General features: G+C 44.6%; 2 protein-coding genes across 5 annotated transcripts in view; both read left to right on the top strand.

The window, feature by feature from the left end:
- pard3bb (par-3 family cell polarity regulator beta b) overlaps positions 1–21,288 on the top strand; it is a 1,556,033-nt gene that overhangs the window by 615,050 nt on the left and 919,695 nt on the right. Inside the window, exon 1 of one of the 4 annotated variants that reach the window (XM_072482833.1) lies at positions 18,928–18,968. The exons of 2 other annotated variants lie outside the window; for them this stretch is intronic. The gene's annotated coding sequence lies outside the window, so the exon portion shown is untranslated. Of the gene's footprint in view, positions 1–18,927; positions 18,969–21,288 lie in introns of those variants that run through there. One more of the 4 variants, XM_072482827.1, reaches the window with a different exon arrangement.
- On the top strand, positions 15,357–15,733 carry LOC140395274 (large ribosomal subunit protein eL43). The gene has a single exon (XM_072482846.1). It carries the CDS (start codon positions 15,374–15,376, stop codon positions 15,650–15,652), a length of 279 nt encoding a protein of 92 aa, XP_072338947.1. The 5' UTR covers positions 15,357–15,373; the 3' UTR covers positions 15,653–15,733.

Here is a 21,288-nt window from a genome sequence, read left to right on the forward strand (position 1 = left end):
AACTTTTCATTCATCCTGATTATGATAGATCTGAGTGTGTGGGATGAGTTTTAATCCCCAAGGATAGATGTATTGGCAAATAGGGAAAGGTAAAGATATTCAAATTTTCACATCTGACCTGTATCAAACTCTCTTCCAGTTTTAAGGGAGGTCAGTTGAAAAGCCGAGAGGGAATTGCTGGTAACAAAACCGCACCCGGGAAGTGGGTTGGTCAGTGTCATAATATACACCAGTATGTCATGGTGCAGACACACACTGATGGACACACAGTGGGACCAATCAACACTGCAGCCAATCACCAGTGAGAGCACACGCACTATAAAGATAGGGGGCATCAGAGTTCCTGCTCATTCGAGTTGCAGCTAGCTAGGAGGACAGAGCTCACAGCCTGCAGCACAGACATTCACCATGTGAAAAATGAAATGAAATGAAAATCGCTTATTGTCACAAGTAGGCTTCAAATGAAGTTACTGTGAAAAGCCCCTAGTCGCCATATTCCGGCGCCTGTTCGGGGAGGCTGATACGGGAATTGGACCGTGCTGCTGGCCTGCCTTGGTCTGCTTTCAAAGCCAGCGATTTAGCCCTGTGCTAAACAGCCTCGACTGGTTAGGACAAGGCAAAGGTCTTTAGTTAAAGCTAGTATCGTGTTAACCCACAGTCAGAGTATGTTACAACAGTTGATGATTCAATAAAATAGTGTTGCACTATTTCAAGTGTTGGTGACCTGTATGTGTTCCACGGATCTAGAACGCCCAACACAACAGTCAGTGAAATCCTTTGAGGAGGCCTGGTGCCTCCGTTGAAAGTGGATTATTATTTTTTAGGCACTTGGAAGCTGGGACTCAGGCTTTGGAAATCGTGGCAGGCAAAAGGAGGAGAGATGGGCGGATCATTGAAATTTGTGCCTTTATCATACAAATTGTGGGCCAGGAGGAAAGCATGAGTGCTTTCCACCCACTCCCATCCCCACATTACCTCCCTTAGCCAGCCCACAGCTGTCTGGATACAAATGTTAACTTTTACCCCATCACACTGCCCCCGATATATCACTTGTTTGGATCCACTCCCCAACTGCCGCCTTGCCCGAGGAGTAACAAATTTGTCAATCTGGTTGGCAGCAACCTATTGAAAAAGTTAAATGGCATCCTGGAATTATTTCAACCATAACATCTAGAAAACACATGTTTCTGGTTATTCCATCTGAAATTTCACCCTCCCCGATTCTTTCCTCCTGCCCCCAAAATATTACCGGCTCACCAATCACTCTTCTGCATTTTCAAAACCTTTAATGATTTTGAAAGACACGTATCAGATTCTGGAGTCCTCACTTGAATCAGACTGTCCTCTGTAGTTCTATCTGACCTGTTGGCCTCAACATCAATGACTAAATGTACCCATTCATTAAAGAAAAGTTCTAACTGGGGGAGCGCTGGAAATGTTGCCTGCATGCATTGAGGTGCTTATGACCTGGCAAACAATATCACAGATCACCGAGCATATACCATTGCTGAGTCAACATGTGATTTAGGTTCCACTGCAAACTGGTAAGAGGCCATAAAGAAATCATCATGCATCCTGAAGGACCATCAGACTTTGAGTGCTTTCTCTGTTAGCTTTTCACCCCTGTTAGGTTTCTTTCTAGCTGCGCAGGCATTAGAAAACACACCATGAAATCCAATTTTCCGATGCAGTCAGGACCATTTGCCTGTCTCTTTCAAATCGCCTGCATTTTTCTTTGGTTGGTGAGAGCGAAACAAAAGAGGAATGAGTCACATTTGATATCTTTATCCTGAGAGAGCATGCAGTCACGCCAATGTCGTGGCGGTGAATGCTGTCATGGTGAAATTTAAACTGCTTTTAGATGCGCTTATCCGCGGAGGAGCAGAGATAATGGAGGCAAACAGGGGAGAGATTGGAATGGCCCGCCTCAAGGCTGAAAGGACAACATCTGTATGGAGCCTGCCCAAGGACTCAGGAAGTGACATATTTACGATGAGCTGATCTGTGGGGGTGAATGCATGTTAAACTGTGAGCTTTCATTGCAGTTTTTGTTTAAAAAAAGCATGACTTGTGTCCCTGGTCAACATGGCATTGTATCTGGGTCAGCTCCCTCAGCTGCACTTTCAGGGTTTGAGAAGAAGTAAAGCTTACAAGTGATATTCAGCTGTTCATGAAGTTTCCACATGCTCCATGCTCTGCTCCTAAATTTGGGTGTATAAGACTCACCGTGTATATATTGTGTCTCAACTTTCCTCAGTTGTTTACTTTTTACCTGGTTGTGGGGCTCAGCATTTCTCTTCGGAGGTGCGGTGGCTGGGTGGGGTTGTGCAGTGAAATAATTGATCCCCCCCTCACCCTGTGATCTGTACTTTCTCTTAAAGGATTAAATTGCTTAAGGAAGACGAATTGAATAAAAAAAAGTTTTTAAAAAATGAATAAGCAGCTTTGATGCGTTGAAAGGTCTTTTCTCATTCTGTGCTTCAAGTCACTGGTAATTTCATGCTTGCAGTGCTGGCAAGAAAGTCCAGAGGAGATGAGGCCTTTAACAAATTTAGGGGTCACCGGTTAATAGTTACAAGTAGTACTTGCTCTTTTTGTCAATTAATAGTGCAAGGGCCATTCCCAACACAGTAGCATTTTGCGTAAAGCTTTACAGGACTGCGTTACAGGACTCCTGTCTCTTATTTCAACAGCATCTTCAAACTCCTCTCTCTCTCTCTCTTTCTCTCTCTCTCTCTCTTCCCCCCGCCATTTCATAAATCTACAACTGTTGTATTTTCTTAGGCCAGTGTCGTGAGACCATCAAAGCCGGTCCATTCTTCTTTTCCGTCCACAAAACTGACAGCCTTTTAACTTGATCTGTTGGGATTCTTATTGTCGGCAAATGGAATCTGAAGTCATGTTTAGATGACCTGAAGAGTTTCACCTCAGTGTGATTTGCACGTGATTAAGCCTCCTGAAGTAAATCCTTGACTGTAATTTACACTTTTTGGACATGCCCAGTTTGGACTTCAGTAAGGAAAAGTAAGGGAAGTAATCCATTTTGATTGAAATAAAAGGCTCATTATTTTACATGTTTTAAAAGCATAATGAGTATTTTATTTAGCAAAACAAATTTGCGCCATGCCTTTCTTTAAATAATGACTTTTATTTTATCTTTTCTTTCATTGGTAAAACGCCTGAAGTGACGATGAGGGGTGTTTTGTTTTAAAAGATATATATACAGTGAGTTGGTCTCACTGCTGCCTCACGGCGCCGAGGTCCCAGGTTCGATCCCGGCTCTGGGTCACTGTGCATGTGGAGTTTGCACATTCTCCCCGTGTTTGCGTGGGTTTCTCCCCCAAAACCCAAAGATGTGCAGGGTCGATGGATTGGCCACGCTAAATTGCCCCTTAATTGGATAAAATGAATTGGGCACTCTAAATTTATTTTTAAAATACAGTGAATTGTTCTGGAAAGGGAAGCAGATTCACTACCAACTTTCAAAGAGTAATGGGACTTCTGGTAGTGGCTATGGATTGAGTGGTCACACACAGGGCAGCTCTGGCTCGAGGGCATGGATTTGAGCTCTTTTTATCCGAAAACGGGAAATTTTCATGGTAATGTGTAGCTGAAGGTGTGGAGGAGAAGTTCCCTCTGGGAGTGGCATGTCTGCTGGTTATCAGACCCGGCAGAAGAAGGTTAAAGACCTGGCCAAGGAACTGGAGGAGACCTGTGGCACAGCAACAATTGGAAAGATGGCGGAGGGGGAAGGGTCTTCGCAAGTTGGAAAACTCCAGACGGAGCAGCTGATGGCATTTATCAAAGAGAAGTTCCAGCAACAAAGAAAGAAGATACAGGAAGACCGATCGAAGACCATCCAAGGAGCGGTTGCACCCCTGAAAGGCTCGATTCATAGATTCATAGAATTTACAGTGCAGAAGGAGGCCATTCGGCCCATCGAGTCTGCACCGGCTCTTGGAAAGAGCACCCTACCCAAGGTCCACTCCTCCACCCTATCCTCATAACCCAGCAACCCTACACAACACTAAGGGCAATTTTGGACACTAAGGGCAAATTTATCATGGCCAATCCACCTAACCTGCACATCTTTGGACTGTGGGAAGAAACCGGAGCACCCGGAGGAAACCCATGCACACACGGGGAGGATGTGCAGACTCCGCACAGACAGTGACCCAAGCCGGAATCGAACCTGGGACCCTGGAGCTGTGAAGCAATTGTGCTATCCACAATGCTACCGTGCTGCCCGATGGAGCGAGTCGAGAAGTGTCTGGAGGTCACAGAGCCGGGAGATGGAGAAGGTGTTGTTCGACCACAGTGATCGGGTGGCAGCATTTGAGGCGGAGATGGGGCTTCTGGGGGACCTGTGCAAATCACTAAGAGCAAAGGTAGAGGAGCAGAACAGATCAAGAAGGCAGAACCTGCGTATCATTGGCCTACCTGAAGGTGTGGAAGGCATAAGTGCTACGAGGTACATCTCTAGGATGCTGGTGGGGCTGGTGGAAGTGGGGTTGCTGGACAAGGCCACAGAGGTGGATAGAACTCATAGGACCCTAAGGCAGAAGCCAAGAGCGGGGTAGCCGCCGCGGGCAGTGATTGTGAGGCTCCACCCACAAGTTTGTGGAGAAAGAGAAGATCCTGCAGAAGGCCAGGGAGGAATGGAACTGTGAATGGGAGGGGAAGAAGGTCTGACTATATCAGGACATTGGTGAGCAGTTGGCGAAAAGGTGTGCTGCGTTTAACAGGGCCAAGGCGGCTCTCTATCTATATGCGGGAATTGTAAGTTTGGACCAAGCACCAAACGTGGAAGTTTGACTTAGCTCAAGACAGGGACAGAGGTCGGGATGGAGGGTAGACTCGGGGCTGTTAGCGGACAGAGAGTTCTGCGATAAGGTGTGGTTGGTGATTAAGGATGACTTATAGTTGAACCAAAATGGGACCATATTTTGGGAGGCATTAAAGGTGGTGGTCCGGGGGCAGATTATCTTGTTCAAGGCGCACGGAAGTAGGAGGAGGAGAGACGAGTATGGACGATTATTGGATGAGATAGTCGAGGTGGACAAGGAATATTCGAGGGCCGCACCGGGGAGGGATTGGTGATGAGAAAGAAGTTACAGGGGCAGTTCAATAGGCTGATGACGGGGAAGGCAGTGGGGCAGCTACAGAGGTCGGGGGAGTTGCAGTATGAATATGGAGAGAAGGCTAGCCCATCAGCTATAGAGACAGGCTATGTCTAGAGAAATTCTGAGGGTACGGACAGGGAAGAGGGGGTTGTGTTGGACCTGGGGAGATAACTGAGGCGTTTAGGGAGTACTATGATAAATTGTATAGGGCTGATCTGGGAGTTGAGGAAGGGGATATGGGGCAGTTTCTGGATGGGCTGGAATTCCCACGGCTGGATGAGGAGAGGAGGCAGGCGCTAGAGGAGCCATTAGGGTTGAGAGAGGTGATGGAAAGCATGAGAGGGATGAAGTCGGGGAAGACCCCGGGACTGTGCGGTTACCTGGCAGAGTTTTATAAGCAGTTGCGACGGAGTTGGCACCACAATTATTGGGGGCATTTAACAAGGAGCTGGAGAAGGAAGAGCTGCTGGAGATACTGATACAGATGACGATCACACTGATTCCAAAGAAAGGGAAGGAGCCGCTAGTGTGTGGGTCATACAGGCCCATATCATTGAATACCGATGTGAAAGTGTTGGCTAAGTTAGTGGCAGCGAGGATGAAAGGATGTGTTCCGGGAGTGGCTGCAGAGGATCAAACGGGCTTCATGAAGGGTAGGCAACTCTCGAATAATATTAGGTGGCTATTGAATGTGATCATGACTCCCTCGAGGACCGGAGGTAGTGGTGTCTATGGACGCAAAGAAGGCTTTTGGCTGGGTGGAGTGGCGATACCTGTTTGAGGTTCTGGGAAGGTTTGGGTTTGGGCCGAAGTTTGTGGCTGGGTTTGTCTGCTGTATGTGGCTCCGGTGGCGAGTATGTGGACCAATGAGATGAGCTCATGGAGTTTTGGGATGCATAGGGGAACGAGGCAGGGGTATCCACTCTCACCGCTGCTGTTTGCGTTGGCGATAGAGCCCTTCCCGCTGGCCCTTAGGGGTCCAGCAGAGTGGCAGGGATTATGAGGGAGAGTTGGGAGCACTGGGTTGCTGTATGCGGATGACCTGGTATTAATAATGTCAGAACCGTGGGAGAGTATGGGGAGATTTATGGGCATTTTAGAGAGGTTTGGAGCTTTCTTTGCACCTGCTTGTTTTGCCTGTGTTGACTGAATTTCCCTGTAGTCTTTGCGGGTCACCATTTTAAAGTCGGGAAATGGCCAACCCAGGTGGCTACACCACCTTAAACATTTACTCCTTCCACAGTCAGTGCACAGTAGCAGCAGTGTTAACCAGCCACAGGATGCACTGCAGCAACTCACCAAGGTTCATAAGAACATAAGAACTAGGAGCAGGAGTAGGCCATCTGGCACCTCGAGCCTGCTCCACCATTCAATGAGATCATGGCTGATCTTTTGTGGACTCAGCTCCACTTTCCGGCCCGAACACCATAACCCTTAATCCCTTTATTCTTCAAAAAACTATCTATCTTTATCTTAAAAACATTTAATGAAGGAGCCTCTACTGCTTCACTGGGCAAGGAATTCCATAGATTCACAACCCTTTGGGTGAAGAGGTTCCTCCTAAACTCAGTCCTAAATCTACTTCCCCTTATTTTGAGGCTATGCCCCCTAGTTCTGCTTTCACCCGCCAGTGGAAACAACCTGCCCGCATCTATCCTATCTATTCCCTTCATAATCTTATATGTTTCTATAAGATCCCCCCTCATCCTTCTAAATTCCAATGAGTACAGTCCCAGTCTACTCAACCTCTCCTTGTAATCCAACCCCTTCAGCTCTGGGATTAACCTAGTGAATCTCCTCTGCACACCCTCCAGTGCCAGTACGTCCTTTCTCAAGTAAGGAGACAAAAACTGAACACAATACTCCAGGTGTGGCCTCACTAACACCTTATACAATTGCAGCAGAACCTCCCTAGTCTTAAACTCCATCCCTCTAGCAATGAAGGACAAAATTCCATTTGCCTTCTTAATCACCTGTTGCACCTGTAAACCAACTTTTTGCGACTCATGCACTAGCACACCCAGGTCTCTGCACAGCAGCATGTTTTAATATTTTATCATTTAAATAATAATCCCTTTTGCTGTTATTCCTACCAAAATGGATAACCTCACATTTGTCAACATTGTATTCCATCTGCCAGACCCTAGCCCATTCACTTAGCCTATCCAAATCCCTCTGCAGACTTCCAGTATCCTCTGCACTTTTTGCTTTACCACTTATCTTAGTGTCGTCTGCAAACCTGGACACATTGCCCTTGGTCCCCAACTCCAAATCATCTATGTAAATTGTGAACAGTTGTGGGCCCAACACTGATCCTTGAGGGACACCACTAGCTACTGATTACCAACCAGAGAAACACCCATTAATCCCCACTCTGTGCTTTCTATTAATTATCCAATCCTCTATCCATGCTACTACTTTCCCCTTAATGCCATGTATCTTTATCTTATGCAGCAACCTTTTGTGTAGCACCTTGTCAAAGGCTTTCTGGAAATCCAGATATACCACATCCATTGGCTCCCCGTTATCTACCGCATTGGTAACGTCCTCAAAAAATTCCACTAAATTAGTTAGGCACGACCTGCCCTTTATGAACCCATGCTGTGTCTGCCCAATGGGACAATTTCCATCCAGATGCCTCGCTATTTCTTCCTTGATGATAGATTCCAGCATCTTCCCTACTACCGAAGTTAAGCTCACTGGCCTATAATTACCCGCTTTCTGCCTACCTCCTTATTTAAACAGTGGTGTCACGTTTGCTAATTTCCAATCCGCCGGGACCACCCCAGAGTCTCGTGAATTTTGGTAAATTATCACTAGTGCATTTGCAATTTCCCTAGCCATCTCTTTTAGCACTCTGGGATGCATTCCATCAGGGCCAGGAGACTTGTCTACCTTTAGCCCCATTAGCTTGCCCATCACTACCTCCTTGGTGATAACAATCCTCTCAAGGTCCTCACCTGTCGTAGCCTCATTTCCATCAGTCACTGGCATGTTATTTGTGTCTTCCACTGTGAAGACCGACCCAAAAAACCTGTTCAGTTCCTCAGCCATTTCCTCATCTCCCATTATTAAATCTCCCTTCTCATCCTCTAAAGGACCTATATTTACCTTAGCCACTCTTTTTTGTTTTATGTATTTGTAGAAACTTTTACTATCTCTTTTTATATTCTGAGCAAGTTTACTCTCATAATCTATCTTACTCTTCTTTATAGCTTTTTTAGTAGCTTTCTGTTGCCCCCTAAAGATTTCCCAGTCCTCTAGTCTCCCACTGATCTTTGCTACTTTGTATGTTTTTTCCTTTTCGATCCACGGTCGATTTTCCCTCTTTTTACCGTCCTTCCTTTTTGTTGTTATAAACCTTTGCTGAGCACTGAAAAATCACTTGGAAGGTTCTCCACTGTTCCTCAACTGTTTCACTATAAAGTCTTTGCTCCCAGTCTACCTTAGCTAGTTCTTCTCTCACCCCATTGTAATCTCCTTTGTTTAAGCACAAAACACTAGTGCTTGATTTTACCTTCCCACCCTCCATCTGTATTTTAAATTCCACCATATTGTGATCGCTCCTTCCGAGAGGATCCCTAACTATGAGATCCTGAATCAATCCTGTCTCATTACACAGGACCAGATCTAGGACCGCTTGTTCCCTCGTAGGTTCCATTACATACTGTTCTAGGAAACTATCGCGGATACATTCTATAAACTCCTCCTCACGGCTGCCTTGACCGACCTGGTTAAACCAATCAACATGTAGATTAAAATCCCCCATGATAACTGCTGTACCATTTCTACATGCATCTGTTATTTCTTTGTTTATTGCCTGCCCCACCATAATGTTATTATTTGGTGGCCTATAGATGACTCCTATCAGTGTCTTTTTCACCTTACTATTCCTGATTTCCACCCAAATGGATTCAACCTTATCCTCCATAGCACCGATGTCATCCCTTACTGTTGCCCAGATGTCATCCTTAAATAACAGAGCTACACCACCTCCCTTACCATCCACTCTGTCATTCCGAAAAGTTTGATACCCTCGGATATTTAACTCCCAGTCGTGACCATCCTTTAACCATGTTTCAGTAATGGCCACTAAATCATAGTCATTCACGATGATTTGCGCCATCAAGTCATTTACCTTATTCCGAATACTACGAGCATTCAGGTAAAGTACACTTATGTTGGCTTTTTTACCTCTGTTCTGAATCTTAACACCTCGATCAGTAACCTCTCCTAAGTTATATTTCCTCTTAACCTTTCTCCTAATTTTCCTTGTCGTTGAACCCATATCTTCATGTAACAACCTGCCGCGTCGCTTACCATTAATGTTTTCACTTCCCGTTTTATTTCTTTTAGTATTCCTGGTCCTATTCACTGAGCTCCCCTCAGTCACTGTACCTTGCACTGTCGCCCTTTTTGATTTTTGACTATGGCTTCTCTGCCTTACACTTTCCCCCTTACTGCCTTTTATTTCTGTCCCTGTTATACTACCTTCCAACTTCCTGCATCGGTTCCCATCCCCCGTCACATTAGTTTAAACTCTCCCCAACAGCTCTAGCAAGCACCCCCCCCCCCCAGGACATCGGTTCCAGTCCTGCCCAGGTGCAGACCGTCCGGTTTGTACTGGTCTCACCTCCCCCAGAACCGGTTCCAATGTCCCATGAGTTTGAATCCCTCCCTCTTGCACCATCTCTCGAGCCACGCATTCATCCTCTCTATCCTGACATTCCTACTCTGACTAGCTCGTGGCACTGGTAGCAATCCTGAGATTACTACCTTTGTGGTCCTACTTTTTAGTTTAACTCCTAGCTCCCTAAATTCAGCTTGTAGGACCTCATCCCGTTTTTTACCTATATCGTTGGTGCCTATGTGCACCACGACAGCTGGCTGTTCACCCCCCCCCCCCCAGAATGTCCTGCAGCCGCTCCGAGACATCCTTGACCCTTGCACCAGGGAGGCAACATACCATCCTGGAGTCTCGATTGCGTCCGCAGAACCGCCTGTCTATTCCCCTTACAATTGAGTCCCCTATCACTATAGCCCTGCCATTCTTCTTCCTGCCCAGCTGCGCAGCAGAGCCAGCCATGGTGTCATGAACCTGGCTGCTGCTGCCTTCCCCTGGTGAGCCATCTCCCTCAACAGTATCCAAAGCGGTATATCTGCTTTGCAGGGAGATGACCGCAGAGGACACCTGCACTGCCTTCCTACTCTTGCTCTGTCTTTTGGTTACCCATTTACTATCTCCCTCAGTACCTTTCACCTGCGGTGTGACCAACTCGCTAAACGTGCTATCCACGACGTCCTCAGCATCGCGGATGCTCCAAAGTGAGTCCATCCGCAGCTCCAGAGCCGTCAAGCGGTCTAACAGGAGCTGCAACTGGACACAGGTCTTGCACGTGAAGGAGCCAGGGACAGTGGACGTGTCCCTGAGCTCCCACATGGCACACGAGGAGCATGACACGGGTCTGAGATCTCCTGCCATGTCTTAAACCTTCGGTTAACTTCAACAATTACAATTTACCCCACAAAAAATTAAATAAATAAATAAATAAATAACGAAGAACAAAATAAATAAATATACCAATGAAAAGAAACAGAAAAACAGAAACACTACTTACCAGTCACTTACCAGGGATAAAAAGCACCTCCTCCCAACCCAGCTTCAAATTCCCACCTAGATTCAAATTCCCAAACTCACTCTTAGCTGTGTCTCACTCCTGGCTCTGTCTTCTCTGGCTCACTGGGAGTGAGTTTACAAGTTGCTCTTTTTAAACTGTCCTGAATTGACTCCCCTCCCCCACCTGCTTTTAGATCAAGGTAGATTTAAGTGACTGACACTTAACTGCCAACCAGTTATGCGAGTGGGTGGGGTAGCCCTTGTTAACCCACACTGCACAATACTAGCTTAATTTAAATTAATTTAAACTCCTGAAATTTAAAAGGAGCTGCCTTACTGATTTAATTCAATTCCCATCTAGATTCAAATTCCCAAACTCACTCTTAGCTGTGTCTCACTCCTGGCTCTGTCTTCTCTGGCTCACTGGGAGAACGCACTTCCTTCGACAACACTTTCTAAAACCATGACCTCTACAACCTAGAAGAACAAGAGCAACAGCTGGGTGGAAGCACCCTGACTTGCAAATTCCACTCCAAGTCACACACCATCCTGAACTGCAGTGGTTCTAGAAGGTGGCTCAGTACTACAATCTTATAGGTTTGGGCTAAAATGCTGAACCCCATTGTTACCCTCATTGGTCTCCAATATTTTGTGTACTGCTGATGTGAATTATCTCCTTAAGTAGGGGATAGACAACCCTACAATCTCCACCCTCACAAGGTGAAATTTGGTAATCCAGTAACTCGGGATAGAAGTTTCCAGTCCCTCCAGCTGCAGGGACTACCCCGCCCCGTAAATTGTCAAAGTCAATGGACTTTTGGCTGGGTTGTCTCATCTCTCTCTCTCTCTCTATCTGTCACCCCCCCCCCCCCCCCCCTCCCCCCCAACACACACACACACACCCCTGCCCGGCAGGTCACATCATGGCTGCTTTTTAAAAAAAATATTAAAATGATTATAACATGTTTGACAATCAGCAGATCAAAAAATGATGCCATGTAATAAGTACATTACGTAGGGCAGGTTTTCAAGCTAATCAATTAATGCACATAGCTACGTATAAAGAAAGTGATAAGAGGCTAATCATGAAATTATTGCAGTGTGAAATCTAATTGGTTTTCTCTATACATTTGCTAGTGGTTGTTTCCCATGTGTGTGTCCTGGGTAGAACTGAGTCTGTGATCCCGAAATCCGACATGGAAGGGGGAGCACAGCCAATTCATTGGTACAGTTATAATGGATCAAAGCTAGACAGCTTGCCTTGATATGGTGTCTTGCCAAATCCTTGGGATGCTCCCGAACAACTATTGATGCGCAGTCTCTTTTTATGAAAGTCAATGTGGCAGCCAATTTGTAAGGTCCCATAAACAGCAACAAAAACTGCCAGTTGTTCTGGCTCTGGTGGTGGTCTGACGCAGAGGAAAGAATGTTGCCGTAAAAAATATTGCGAAACCTCCCTTCAGCATTGTGCAATCTTATGTTACCACCTATAGAATCATAGAATCATAGAAGTTTACAGCATGGAAACAGGCCCTTCGGCCCAACCAGTCCATGCCGCCCAGTTTTTTACCATTAAGCTAGTCCCAGTTGCCCGCACTTGGCCCATAACCCTCTATACCCATCTTACCCATGTAACCATCTAAATGCTTTTTGAAAGACACAATTGTACCCGCTTCTACTACTACCTCTGGCAGCACATTCCAGACACTCACTACCCTCTGAGTGAAGAAATTGCCCCTCTGGGCCCTTCTGAATCTCTCCCCTCTCACCTTAAACCTATGCCCTCTAGTTTTAGACTCCCCTACCTTTGGGAAAAGATGTTGACCTGAATGGGTAGACTGGGCCTCGGATTAAAGTCCCATTAAAAATAAGAATTACATCTCCTTGAGCAGGGCAGTGAAATGTCGCTTATATTATGCTTGAAGTGCAGCTAAAATCTTCACCTTCATGTGCTGAAGAGGCGTGAAAGCTGCCAACTGAGCCAAGATGGCACTTACATCATTTATTGAGATTTGAAATGGGAGCCTATTTGAAACACAATCCTACAAGTTAATCTTCTCTCTAAACTTCTTCAGATGATTTAAAACAGAGCACTGGCAGGATCGGACAGAGTCAGCATGGATTTATGAAAGGGAAATCATGCTTGACAAATCTACTGGAACTCTTCAAGGATGTTACTGATAGAGTTGACGAGGGGGAGACAGTGGATGTGGTTTACTTGGGCTATCAGAAGGCTTTGAACAAGGTCCTACATAAGGGACTAGTGTGTAAAATTAAAGCACATGGGATTAGGGGTAGAGTTGGATAAAAAAACTGGTTGGCAGGAAACAAAGAGTTGGAATAAACACATCTTTTTTCCAAATGGCAGGCAAATGACTAATCAGTACCAAGGGATCAGTGCTTGGACCCCAACTATTCACAATATATTATATATATTAATGATTTAGATAAGGGAACAAAATGTGATATCTCCAAACTTCCAGATGACACCAAGTTGGGTGGGATGGTGAGCTCTGAGGAGGGTGCAGAAATGCTTCAGTGAGATTTTGACAAGTTGAGTGAGTGGGCAAATGCATGGCAGATGCAGCATAATTGGATAAATATGAGGCTATCCACTTTTGTAACAAAAATAGGAAGACAGATTATTATTTGAGTGGCTATAGATTGAGAGAGGAAAATGTGTATTAGGGGGACCCTCACTGGGACTCCTGTAACGGGGACTCCCACAGGGATCACTGTAATAGCGGGACCCTCCACAGGAAGTTCCTGGCACTGACAGACGGCCACCTTGCTGCCCAGGTGCCAGCCTGGCACTGTCAGGGTGCCCAGGTGACACTGCCAGGTTGACAGTGCCACGGTGCCAGGCTGACTTTTTGTCCACGATGGAGATCGGGCCCAAGATGCCCTCCCCGTGTGAGGTGGATGCGGGGAGGGGTGTGGTACTAAGGACCCCCTTATAGGTCAGTTGGGGCATTGGGGGGGTTGTGTCGGGGGGTTGAAAAATCAGGTGCCATTTCAAAATGGGGTCCCAGTCTCCTCCTGTACTGAGTGGGCAGCATGGTAGCACAGTGGTTGGCACTGTGGCTTCAGGGGCAGCACGGTGGCGCAGTGTGTTAACCCTGCTGCCTCACAGCGCCAAGGTCCCAGGTTCGATCCCAGCTGTGGGTTACTGTCCGTGTGGAGTTTGCACATTCTCCCTGTGTTTGCCTGTGTTTCGCCCCTACAACCCAATTAGCAGGCTAGGTGGATTTGCCATGCTAAATTGCCCCCTAATTGGAAAATTAAAAAAAATGAATTGGGTACTCTAAATTTATTTTAAAAAAAGGCACTGTGGCTTCACAGCACCAGGGTCCCAGGCTCGATTCCCAGCTGGGTCACTGTCTGTGCGGAGTCTGCACGTTCTCTCCGTGTCTGCGTGGGGTTTCTCCAAATGCTCCAGTTTCCTCCCTCTAGTCCCAAAAGACTTTGTTAGGTAATTAAATTCAGAGTGCCGTTAGATAATGGGGTCATTCCGGCACTGCAAAGGTTCCCATCCAGAACAGACTCTGTTTTTTGGGTTAGATCATGCCCATAGCACTTGGGGCTAATGGAATCAAAGGATATGGGGGGAAAGCAGGAACAGGTTACTGAATTGGATGATCAACCATGACCAGAATGAATGGTGGAGCAGGCTCAAAGGGCTTAATGACCTAGTCCTCCTATTTTCTATGTTTCTATGTCAATCTCAGCATATTTGGTAATCTCAGTGTGTTTGGTAACACTCTATGCCCTGTGTCTTCTGAGTGTCCCTTTAAGAAATGTTTTGTCTTATCACATGGCTTCAGTGATGTCATTGTGTGGGTGGAGCTGGGCTGTGACTCTGAGTTTACTTTCACTTTTGACTTTTACTTTCACTTTGAGTTTTGACTGATTTGTACTGCACAGTTTGAAAGAAGGGTTTCTCTGTCTTCATTTTAAAAGCTGTTTCCAGACTGCTTGATAACTTAAAATAACTAATTGTTTTCTGCAAGGAATTCAAACCAACTGTTTGGAAATGAAACAAGGGTATCAATGTCTTGTACCATTAAGAGTGCCATATGCTAGACCACACCTTTGAAAAGGGGGTTCTGGTTTTTATTTAGATCTTGTTATTAAATTGGAACAGTTAAAGGGGATTCATTAAGGGTTATAAATAGATTACTGTAGCTGTGTGGGGTATTTGTGTTTGTAGTTGATGAAAATTCTTGCATTTGTGTGGTTATACAAATGTTACCTAAATTCATAGAATAAAGTTTGTTTTTTGATTAAAGGCGCCTCCGACCTCTGTGTATAACATCTTTTGAAAGAGTGCTCATCCAAGCCAAATTTGATAAAAAGTTGTAGGTCAGGTGAACTCTGGAGTTTTCTAAACCCTGGCCCATAACACCTGAAGTAAAAGATTGTGGCCTCAGGTTCACTCCAAAGAGCTGACCACATAATTTGTGCGTACAGAGGTAATGCTACACTGTTGAATAGGCCACCTTTCAGATGCGATGTTAAACTCTAGGCCTTTCTGTACCCTTGATGTAAATAATCTCATAGTGCTATTTAAGAGATGTCTTGCAGTGTACTTGCCAATATCTATTCCTCACCCGCTCTCGGCTCCGGCTCCAAGATGGCCAAACGCACCAAGAAGGTGGGGATCGTGGGGAAATACGGCACCCGGTACGGAGCCTCCCTCCGCAAAATGGTGAAGAAGATCGAGATTAGTCAGCACGCCAAATACACCTGCTCCTTCTGCGGCAAGACAAAGATGAAGCGCAGAGCAGTCGGGATCTGGCATTGTGGATCTTGCATGACAACAGTGGCTGGAGGAGCCTGGGCCTACAACACCTCCTCAGCCGTCACCGTGAAGTCTGCAATTCGCCGTCTGCGGGAGCTGAAGGATCAGTGAGCACTGGTCATGGAATCAACACCTTCCAGAGGTTTATGTATCAGCAAACTTGTTAATAAAATGTTAAAGGCAAAAAAAAAATCTATTCCTCACCCAGCACCACTAAATTCTACTGTCCGATCAAATTCGCGTCACTGTTTGTGATGCCTTATTGAGTACAAAATTGACCGCCATATTTCTCCAAATTACAAGTGACTATAATTCAAAATGCTTTCATCATTGAGCCATTATAGCAGCTACTCAAGCTTTACTGCGTCTCTCAGAACATAGTCCTAGACTTTGGAATGTGCCAGCCTGCATCACTCAATCATTGTCCGCCTGTGAACTGGAAGACCAACAGGTTTCGGGCAGACCAAAGACTGTCTTTCAACGAACTCATGATCCTCCAGCAGTAGTTGATGCTTTTCTCTGTATGCATCCCTGGGAACAGCCCATAGTGCTGTATTACGGAGATATTCAGGATATTCAATGCTGCTGCACCTCTTCGAAATCTATTTTGAAAAGACACATCGCCGAAGGAGCTGCAAGATGAGTTCTTTCCCAATGCTGCAGCCTGCAGAGCAAAATGCGGAGGCAATGAGACTCTGGGCGTGCCTGAAGGACCTAACGGGGATTGGCTTTTTGCCACCAACCTTGCTACATTTTGGTAGTCGTTTGAAAGTTCTGACAATGAGGCATTCTGCTAAATGATGTTGAGAGCCTGCCCTTCAAGATCCCAATTTTCCTCAAAGACCACTGCCATAATCTGTTTCTCAATTCAGTTTATTGTATGGCTTCTCAAATTAGGTAGCTAATTTTTGCTAAATTCTGTGCAGGTGTCTGCTGTCTTTGCACCCTTAGTTCTGATGGTGATGTGAAGTAGACATTGTTTTCAGTTGACCTGGTGCGGATTCAAGCTCTGGTTGGGAGAGGGGACAGGGGGGAAGGTTAATTATGTGATTCACCCACAATGCTGGAGTGGGTTGCATTTTTTTAAATTGTTATTTTGTAAGTTGCCAGGTCCACAGTGTGGAAATGTTGAGGAGAGTACAAATATAAAACCGGCAGCATCAAACCTCCTTCCTTAACTTCAGACACTCTTCCAAATGATTCGCTCTTGGTTAGAAATTTGTGTTGATTCAGCTTTACCATGTTTCCTACATTACATCAGTGACTGCACTTCAAAAGTGCACTTCTTCATTGGCTTTAAAGTGCTTTGAGACGTCCTGAGATTGTGAAAAGCAAGTCCTTTTTTTTTTACAATTAATTAAAACTGGCAACAGTTAAATCAATGCCACTGTTCAGTTTCATTGGGCACTGTTGATGAACAACTCTTGGCCCGGAAATGCTGCCACAGTACATTATAGTCAGCCCCCAGAAATTGAGCTACAGTGAGGGATTTTGCTGAATTTGCTTCCCCTGGCAATGCATTAGCAGCAAAAAGTATATTTCCGTGCGGCAGCCAGCTGGCCACTGTACATTACAAGCGTGCTTCTGCTAACTAGTGTTCATACCATTTAGTGAATGTCTGTTTCAGAAAACACCCTAAACGTAAAAAGCATAGCCCTTCCAATATGACAGTCAACACAACAAAATAGCTTTCCAAAGACCGTGTAGGACAGTAGGCTTGTGAGTGGGCCGCATGAGTGGCCCTTGTTCATCTCAATGAGCCGCAAGATTGAAATCAGGCTTGTTCACTCACCATGATCCTATGTATAAAATTAAATACATTTAATACACGCCAAATATTTTGTAAATTATAGAACATGCTTAATTATTCATATATTAATAGAACGGTCATCAATTCAAGTGGTAAAAACGCAAGAAATATTTACACTTTGGACACAGTCAATGTGGTGAGCCATCAGCCTGCACATCACTTCACTTGCCCTTGCTTTATGTGTGTATCACTTCAGACGTTCTGGGAGAAAAAAACTATGTGGGTGGATATCAGCAGAATGTGACAACTCTGCGTGTGGGCAGAGTTCAACACAGTGTCTCTTGGGCCGCACTGAGAACCCTGATGGGCCGCATGTGACCCATGAGCTGCAGGTTGTCCTCCACTGTTGTAGGATCTTTTCCTAAATCTGTGCAGATTATTTCTTGCCAAAACAAAATGCGTTATCAATATCCCCAAAGCAATTAATAGAGTGTTAGAGGGAGTATCGGAGAGGCTGGGGTGTTGGGGGAAGAAGGATGTTTATGTTTAGTAACAGATAGAATTATCTCACGCATTACATTGCAGCTGTATTTTGGGTCCCTATTTGCATCCTTGCATATTGATTAAAGTTTGCAACAAATCAAAGAAAAAAGCACTTCAGAACCCAATCACAGCAAAGAATTTGAGATGTGATTCACAACTTTGCCATTTGCAAATTTAACAGAAAATAGAGACTAGCACATTGCATATGTAAAATCTGTCATGTCACATCTACATATATTAGTTTTTTAAATGTCGGATATGCCGATTTTAAAAAAGAAATATAATTAAAACATCACACCAATTATAAGGTAAAAAATGTTCTTCAACTGCAAAGACATGCTTGTTTTTATTTAGAGCCTGGTCACAATTCTCTCAAATGTGCTAGAGCAGTTCAGAAGATCAGTTTATTTGCTGTACAGTCAAAGATTCTTGCTTTTCCCTGCAAAGAGGTAATTTCTGAGCGAATCCAGATAATGTTGGTGTCGGGAAAATGGGTTAGGTGGGCAAAATTAAACAGGCATGTTTTGTAGCTTGGTCATAATTCTGATTTCGAATTACACTATTATTTTTGGTTTAAAATGTATGTCCTTTAAGTCAACAGCCATCAGCATACTTGTTTCTTGGGCAGTTCAATAACATGGTTTTCCGAATGGAGGGAAGAGTAGAAAACAAAACAAAACATCCTTCTTCTATCACCGTGAAGTATATTTTTCTGCAACCTAGGTGTTAAAGGCAGAAAATAAATGGTTGAAAGGCCATTCAGCTGCTTGTGACTGGTGCTGAGTCGAAGAACATTATGCTGAACCTTTTATAGATCACTGGTTAGGCCTCAGCTGGAGTATTGTCTTCAAATCTGTGCGACAGGCTTTAGAAAGGAAGTCAGAATCCTGGAGAGAGGGTATGCAGGAGATTTACTGGGATGGTAACGGGAATGAGAAGCTGCAGTTACGTGGAGTGCTCAGAGAAGTTTGGATTATTCTCCTTGAAGCAGTGAAAGGGCAAGGAAGAATTAAGGGAGATGCCCAATATTTTGAAAGATTTTGATAAGAGTAGAAATTGCTGCCCTTGGCATTCGGAGGTTGGTAACCGAAGGATGCGGAATCAAGATAATTGGCAAAATGACGCAGAGGCGAGGTGAGAATTTATTTATGCAACAATTCGGTATGATCAGGCCCACACTGCCTGGAAGGGTGGTGGAAGCAGATTCAGTGGAAACTTTCAAAAGCGTATTGGATATTAACTAGAAAAGTGGTAATCTGCGGGACCAAGGGAAAAGGGCAGGGTTTTTTCATGGTTCAATGGCCTCCTGTGCTGTTTGATTATTTGATTCCATGAATCTACTCCTATCCTCTTGCCCTTTCCATGTTTGTCTCCACCTCTCTCGCCACTTATGTTTTAGCATTCCCTGTTCTCATAAGCCTTCTGTCTGTGTGGAAACATTTTCTTCTCGCATTTCCCCATTGTTGTTATAAAGGAGTTGTTTACTTAAACTCTCAAATGGTGTCCTGCAAATGGCCAAACTTGCGTAGTAGGCAAAGAATATTCTTGGTATTTCTGTGACTTTTGGTAATTTAAACTTTTCTCCACACACACCATAAAATGGAGCTCAAGTATCTCTAGATTTGTAGATTATTATGACTATTTCAGTAGTGACCTGCGTGCTTATTTTTACTCTATTAACACTGTCCATGCGTAATTTTGCTTTAGCCTTCACCTAATAAATAATGATTAGGTTGTGCCCTGGAATGCATATCTGATTGTGCATATTCTCTAAAAGCCTGCTTTCCAGACTCTCCTAGTATCTAATTTCTTTCATGTTTATCCCTCCAGTTCTTTATATAATCAAAAAGAAGTCAGAGGCTATATTTCCAAACATATTTATAAAAGTCTTTAGCTGGCCCCATTTTCAAAAAAAATAATTATTTTATTATTTTCTCAGGGTTACAAAGCCAATGCATAGAGTGGATGGGGCAAGCCCTTAATTCAGCTCCTTGCTTGTTGCAACAAAAAAGCCCAATTCAAATTCAAATTGAATACAATTCATGGTCCCACAAAGGCGACATTTTAGATCCAAGCTGACAAGAACAGACATTACACCTGATCTCATGCTAGGTCCCTACGCTTGATCTTAGCCGAAAAGCAGAGAAGCTGACCCCATTGCCTCTTATGGAAGAAAATGTTGCATTTATACAGTGTCTTGGACAACGACAGGCCATTGCAAAGCACATTACTATCAATGTAGTACTTTTGGAATATAGCCATTGTTGTAAATCTGAAACGTGGCAGCCACATTGCGCATGGCAAGCTCCCAGTGTGATAATGGGCAAGTAATCTGTTTCAGTGACGTTGATTTGGGGCAGATATTGGTCAGTGCAGTCGATGTGTGGGCGACACACTTGTTCAGCCAATACACCATTACTGGGAATCTAATTCTCCACTGCCTTTTAATTCTTTTTCAGTATAACGATTCAATTTGTACCCAATCTAAATGTGACATGTAATGTCATTTCCATTGTCTTTGCTTCTGTACCCAACTTCTCCTGAACTCTGTGAATAAGATGGACAATCTCACAAGGCTATCCAGCTCCATGCACCCAGCATCACTTCTGGTATCCCTGTAATGGAACCTCATTGAGCTATTCTGGGTATCAAATGAGTATTAGTGTGAATTGTATCAATACAACGATTTTCATACGTTTGGTTGCTTATTGCCGCATGAAGCTATTAAATTTCATCTCAAAATAGCAAGATGGAAAATAAAGGGTCAAGTATGCTACCCTTTTCTTCCTTGACTAAATGTCCGTATGTCACCCACTGCCAGTTGTAGTGTATGGCGCACAACATGATCTAGGTGTTCAGCAATGGTAGCTGCTATGTTTTTAAAGCAAGAGGCTGAGCGAGAGGGAATAAATGGAAGGGTTCTGCTTGATCCAGCCATTCATCTGAGGATGATGGGTGAGTTAATGGCCGTTGCTGCTGTAAGTTTGGTGACACACACCAATCCTATCCAGCAATTTTGTGCCACTGAAAGGGGACAAGACAACACTGGGAAGCATGATAATAAAAGGTGACTGAAGGAAGTAATTAGATGACACCAGAAGTGACGGAAAATTAGGTGAATTTTCAAAAATGTTGAAGTCATCCAACCTTGTTTCCATTGCAATAGGGGCTGGTTTAGCACAGTGGGCTAAATAGCTGGTTTGCAATGCAGAACAATGCCAGCAGTGCGGGTTCAATTCCCGTAACGGCCTCCCCAAACAGGCGCCGGAATGTGGCGACTAGGGGCTTTTCACAGTAACTTCATTGAAGCCTATTTGTGACAATAAGCGATTATTATTATTATGTTCCTCTATTGCCTTCTTTCGTTTGCACATAACCTTTCTTGCACATTCTCATTCTCTCTCTCCTCCCTCTCTGATAGGATCACACAATTGTGACTGTTAACCCTTTCACA

Source organism: Scyliorhinus torazame, chromosome 2, assembly GCF_047496885.1.
Source record: "Scyliorhinus torazame isolate Kashiwa2021f chromosome 2, sScyTor2.1, whole genome shotgun sequence".
NCBI classification, from domain to species: Eukaryota; Metazoa; Chordata; class Chondrichthyes; order Carcharhiniformes; family Scyliorhinidae; genus Scyliorhinus; species Scyliorhinus torazame.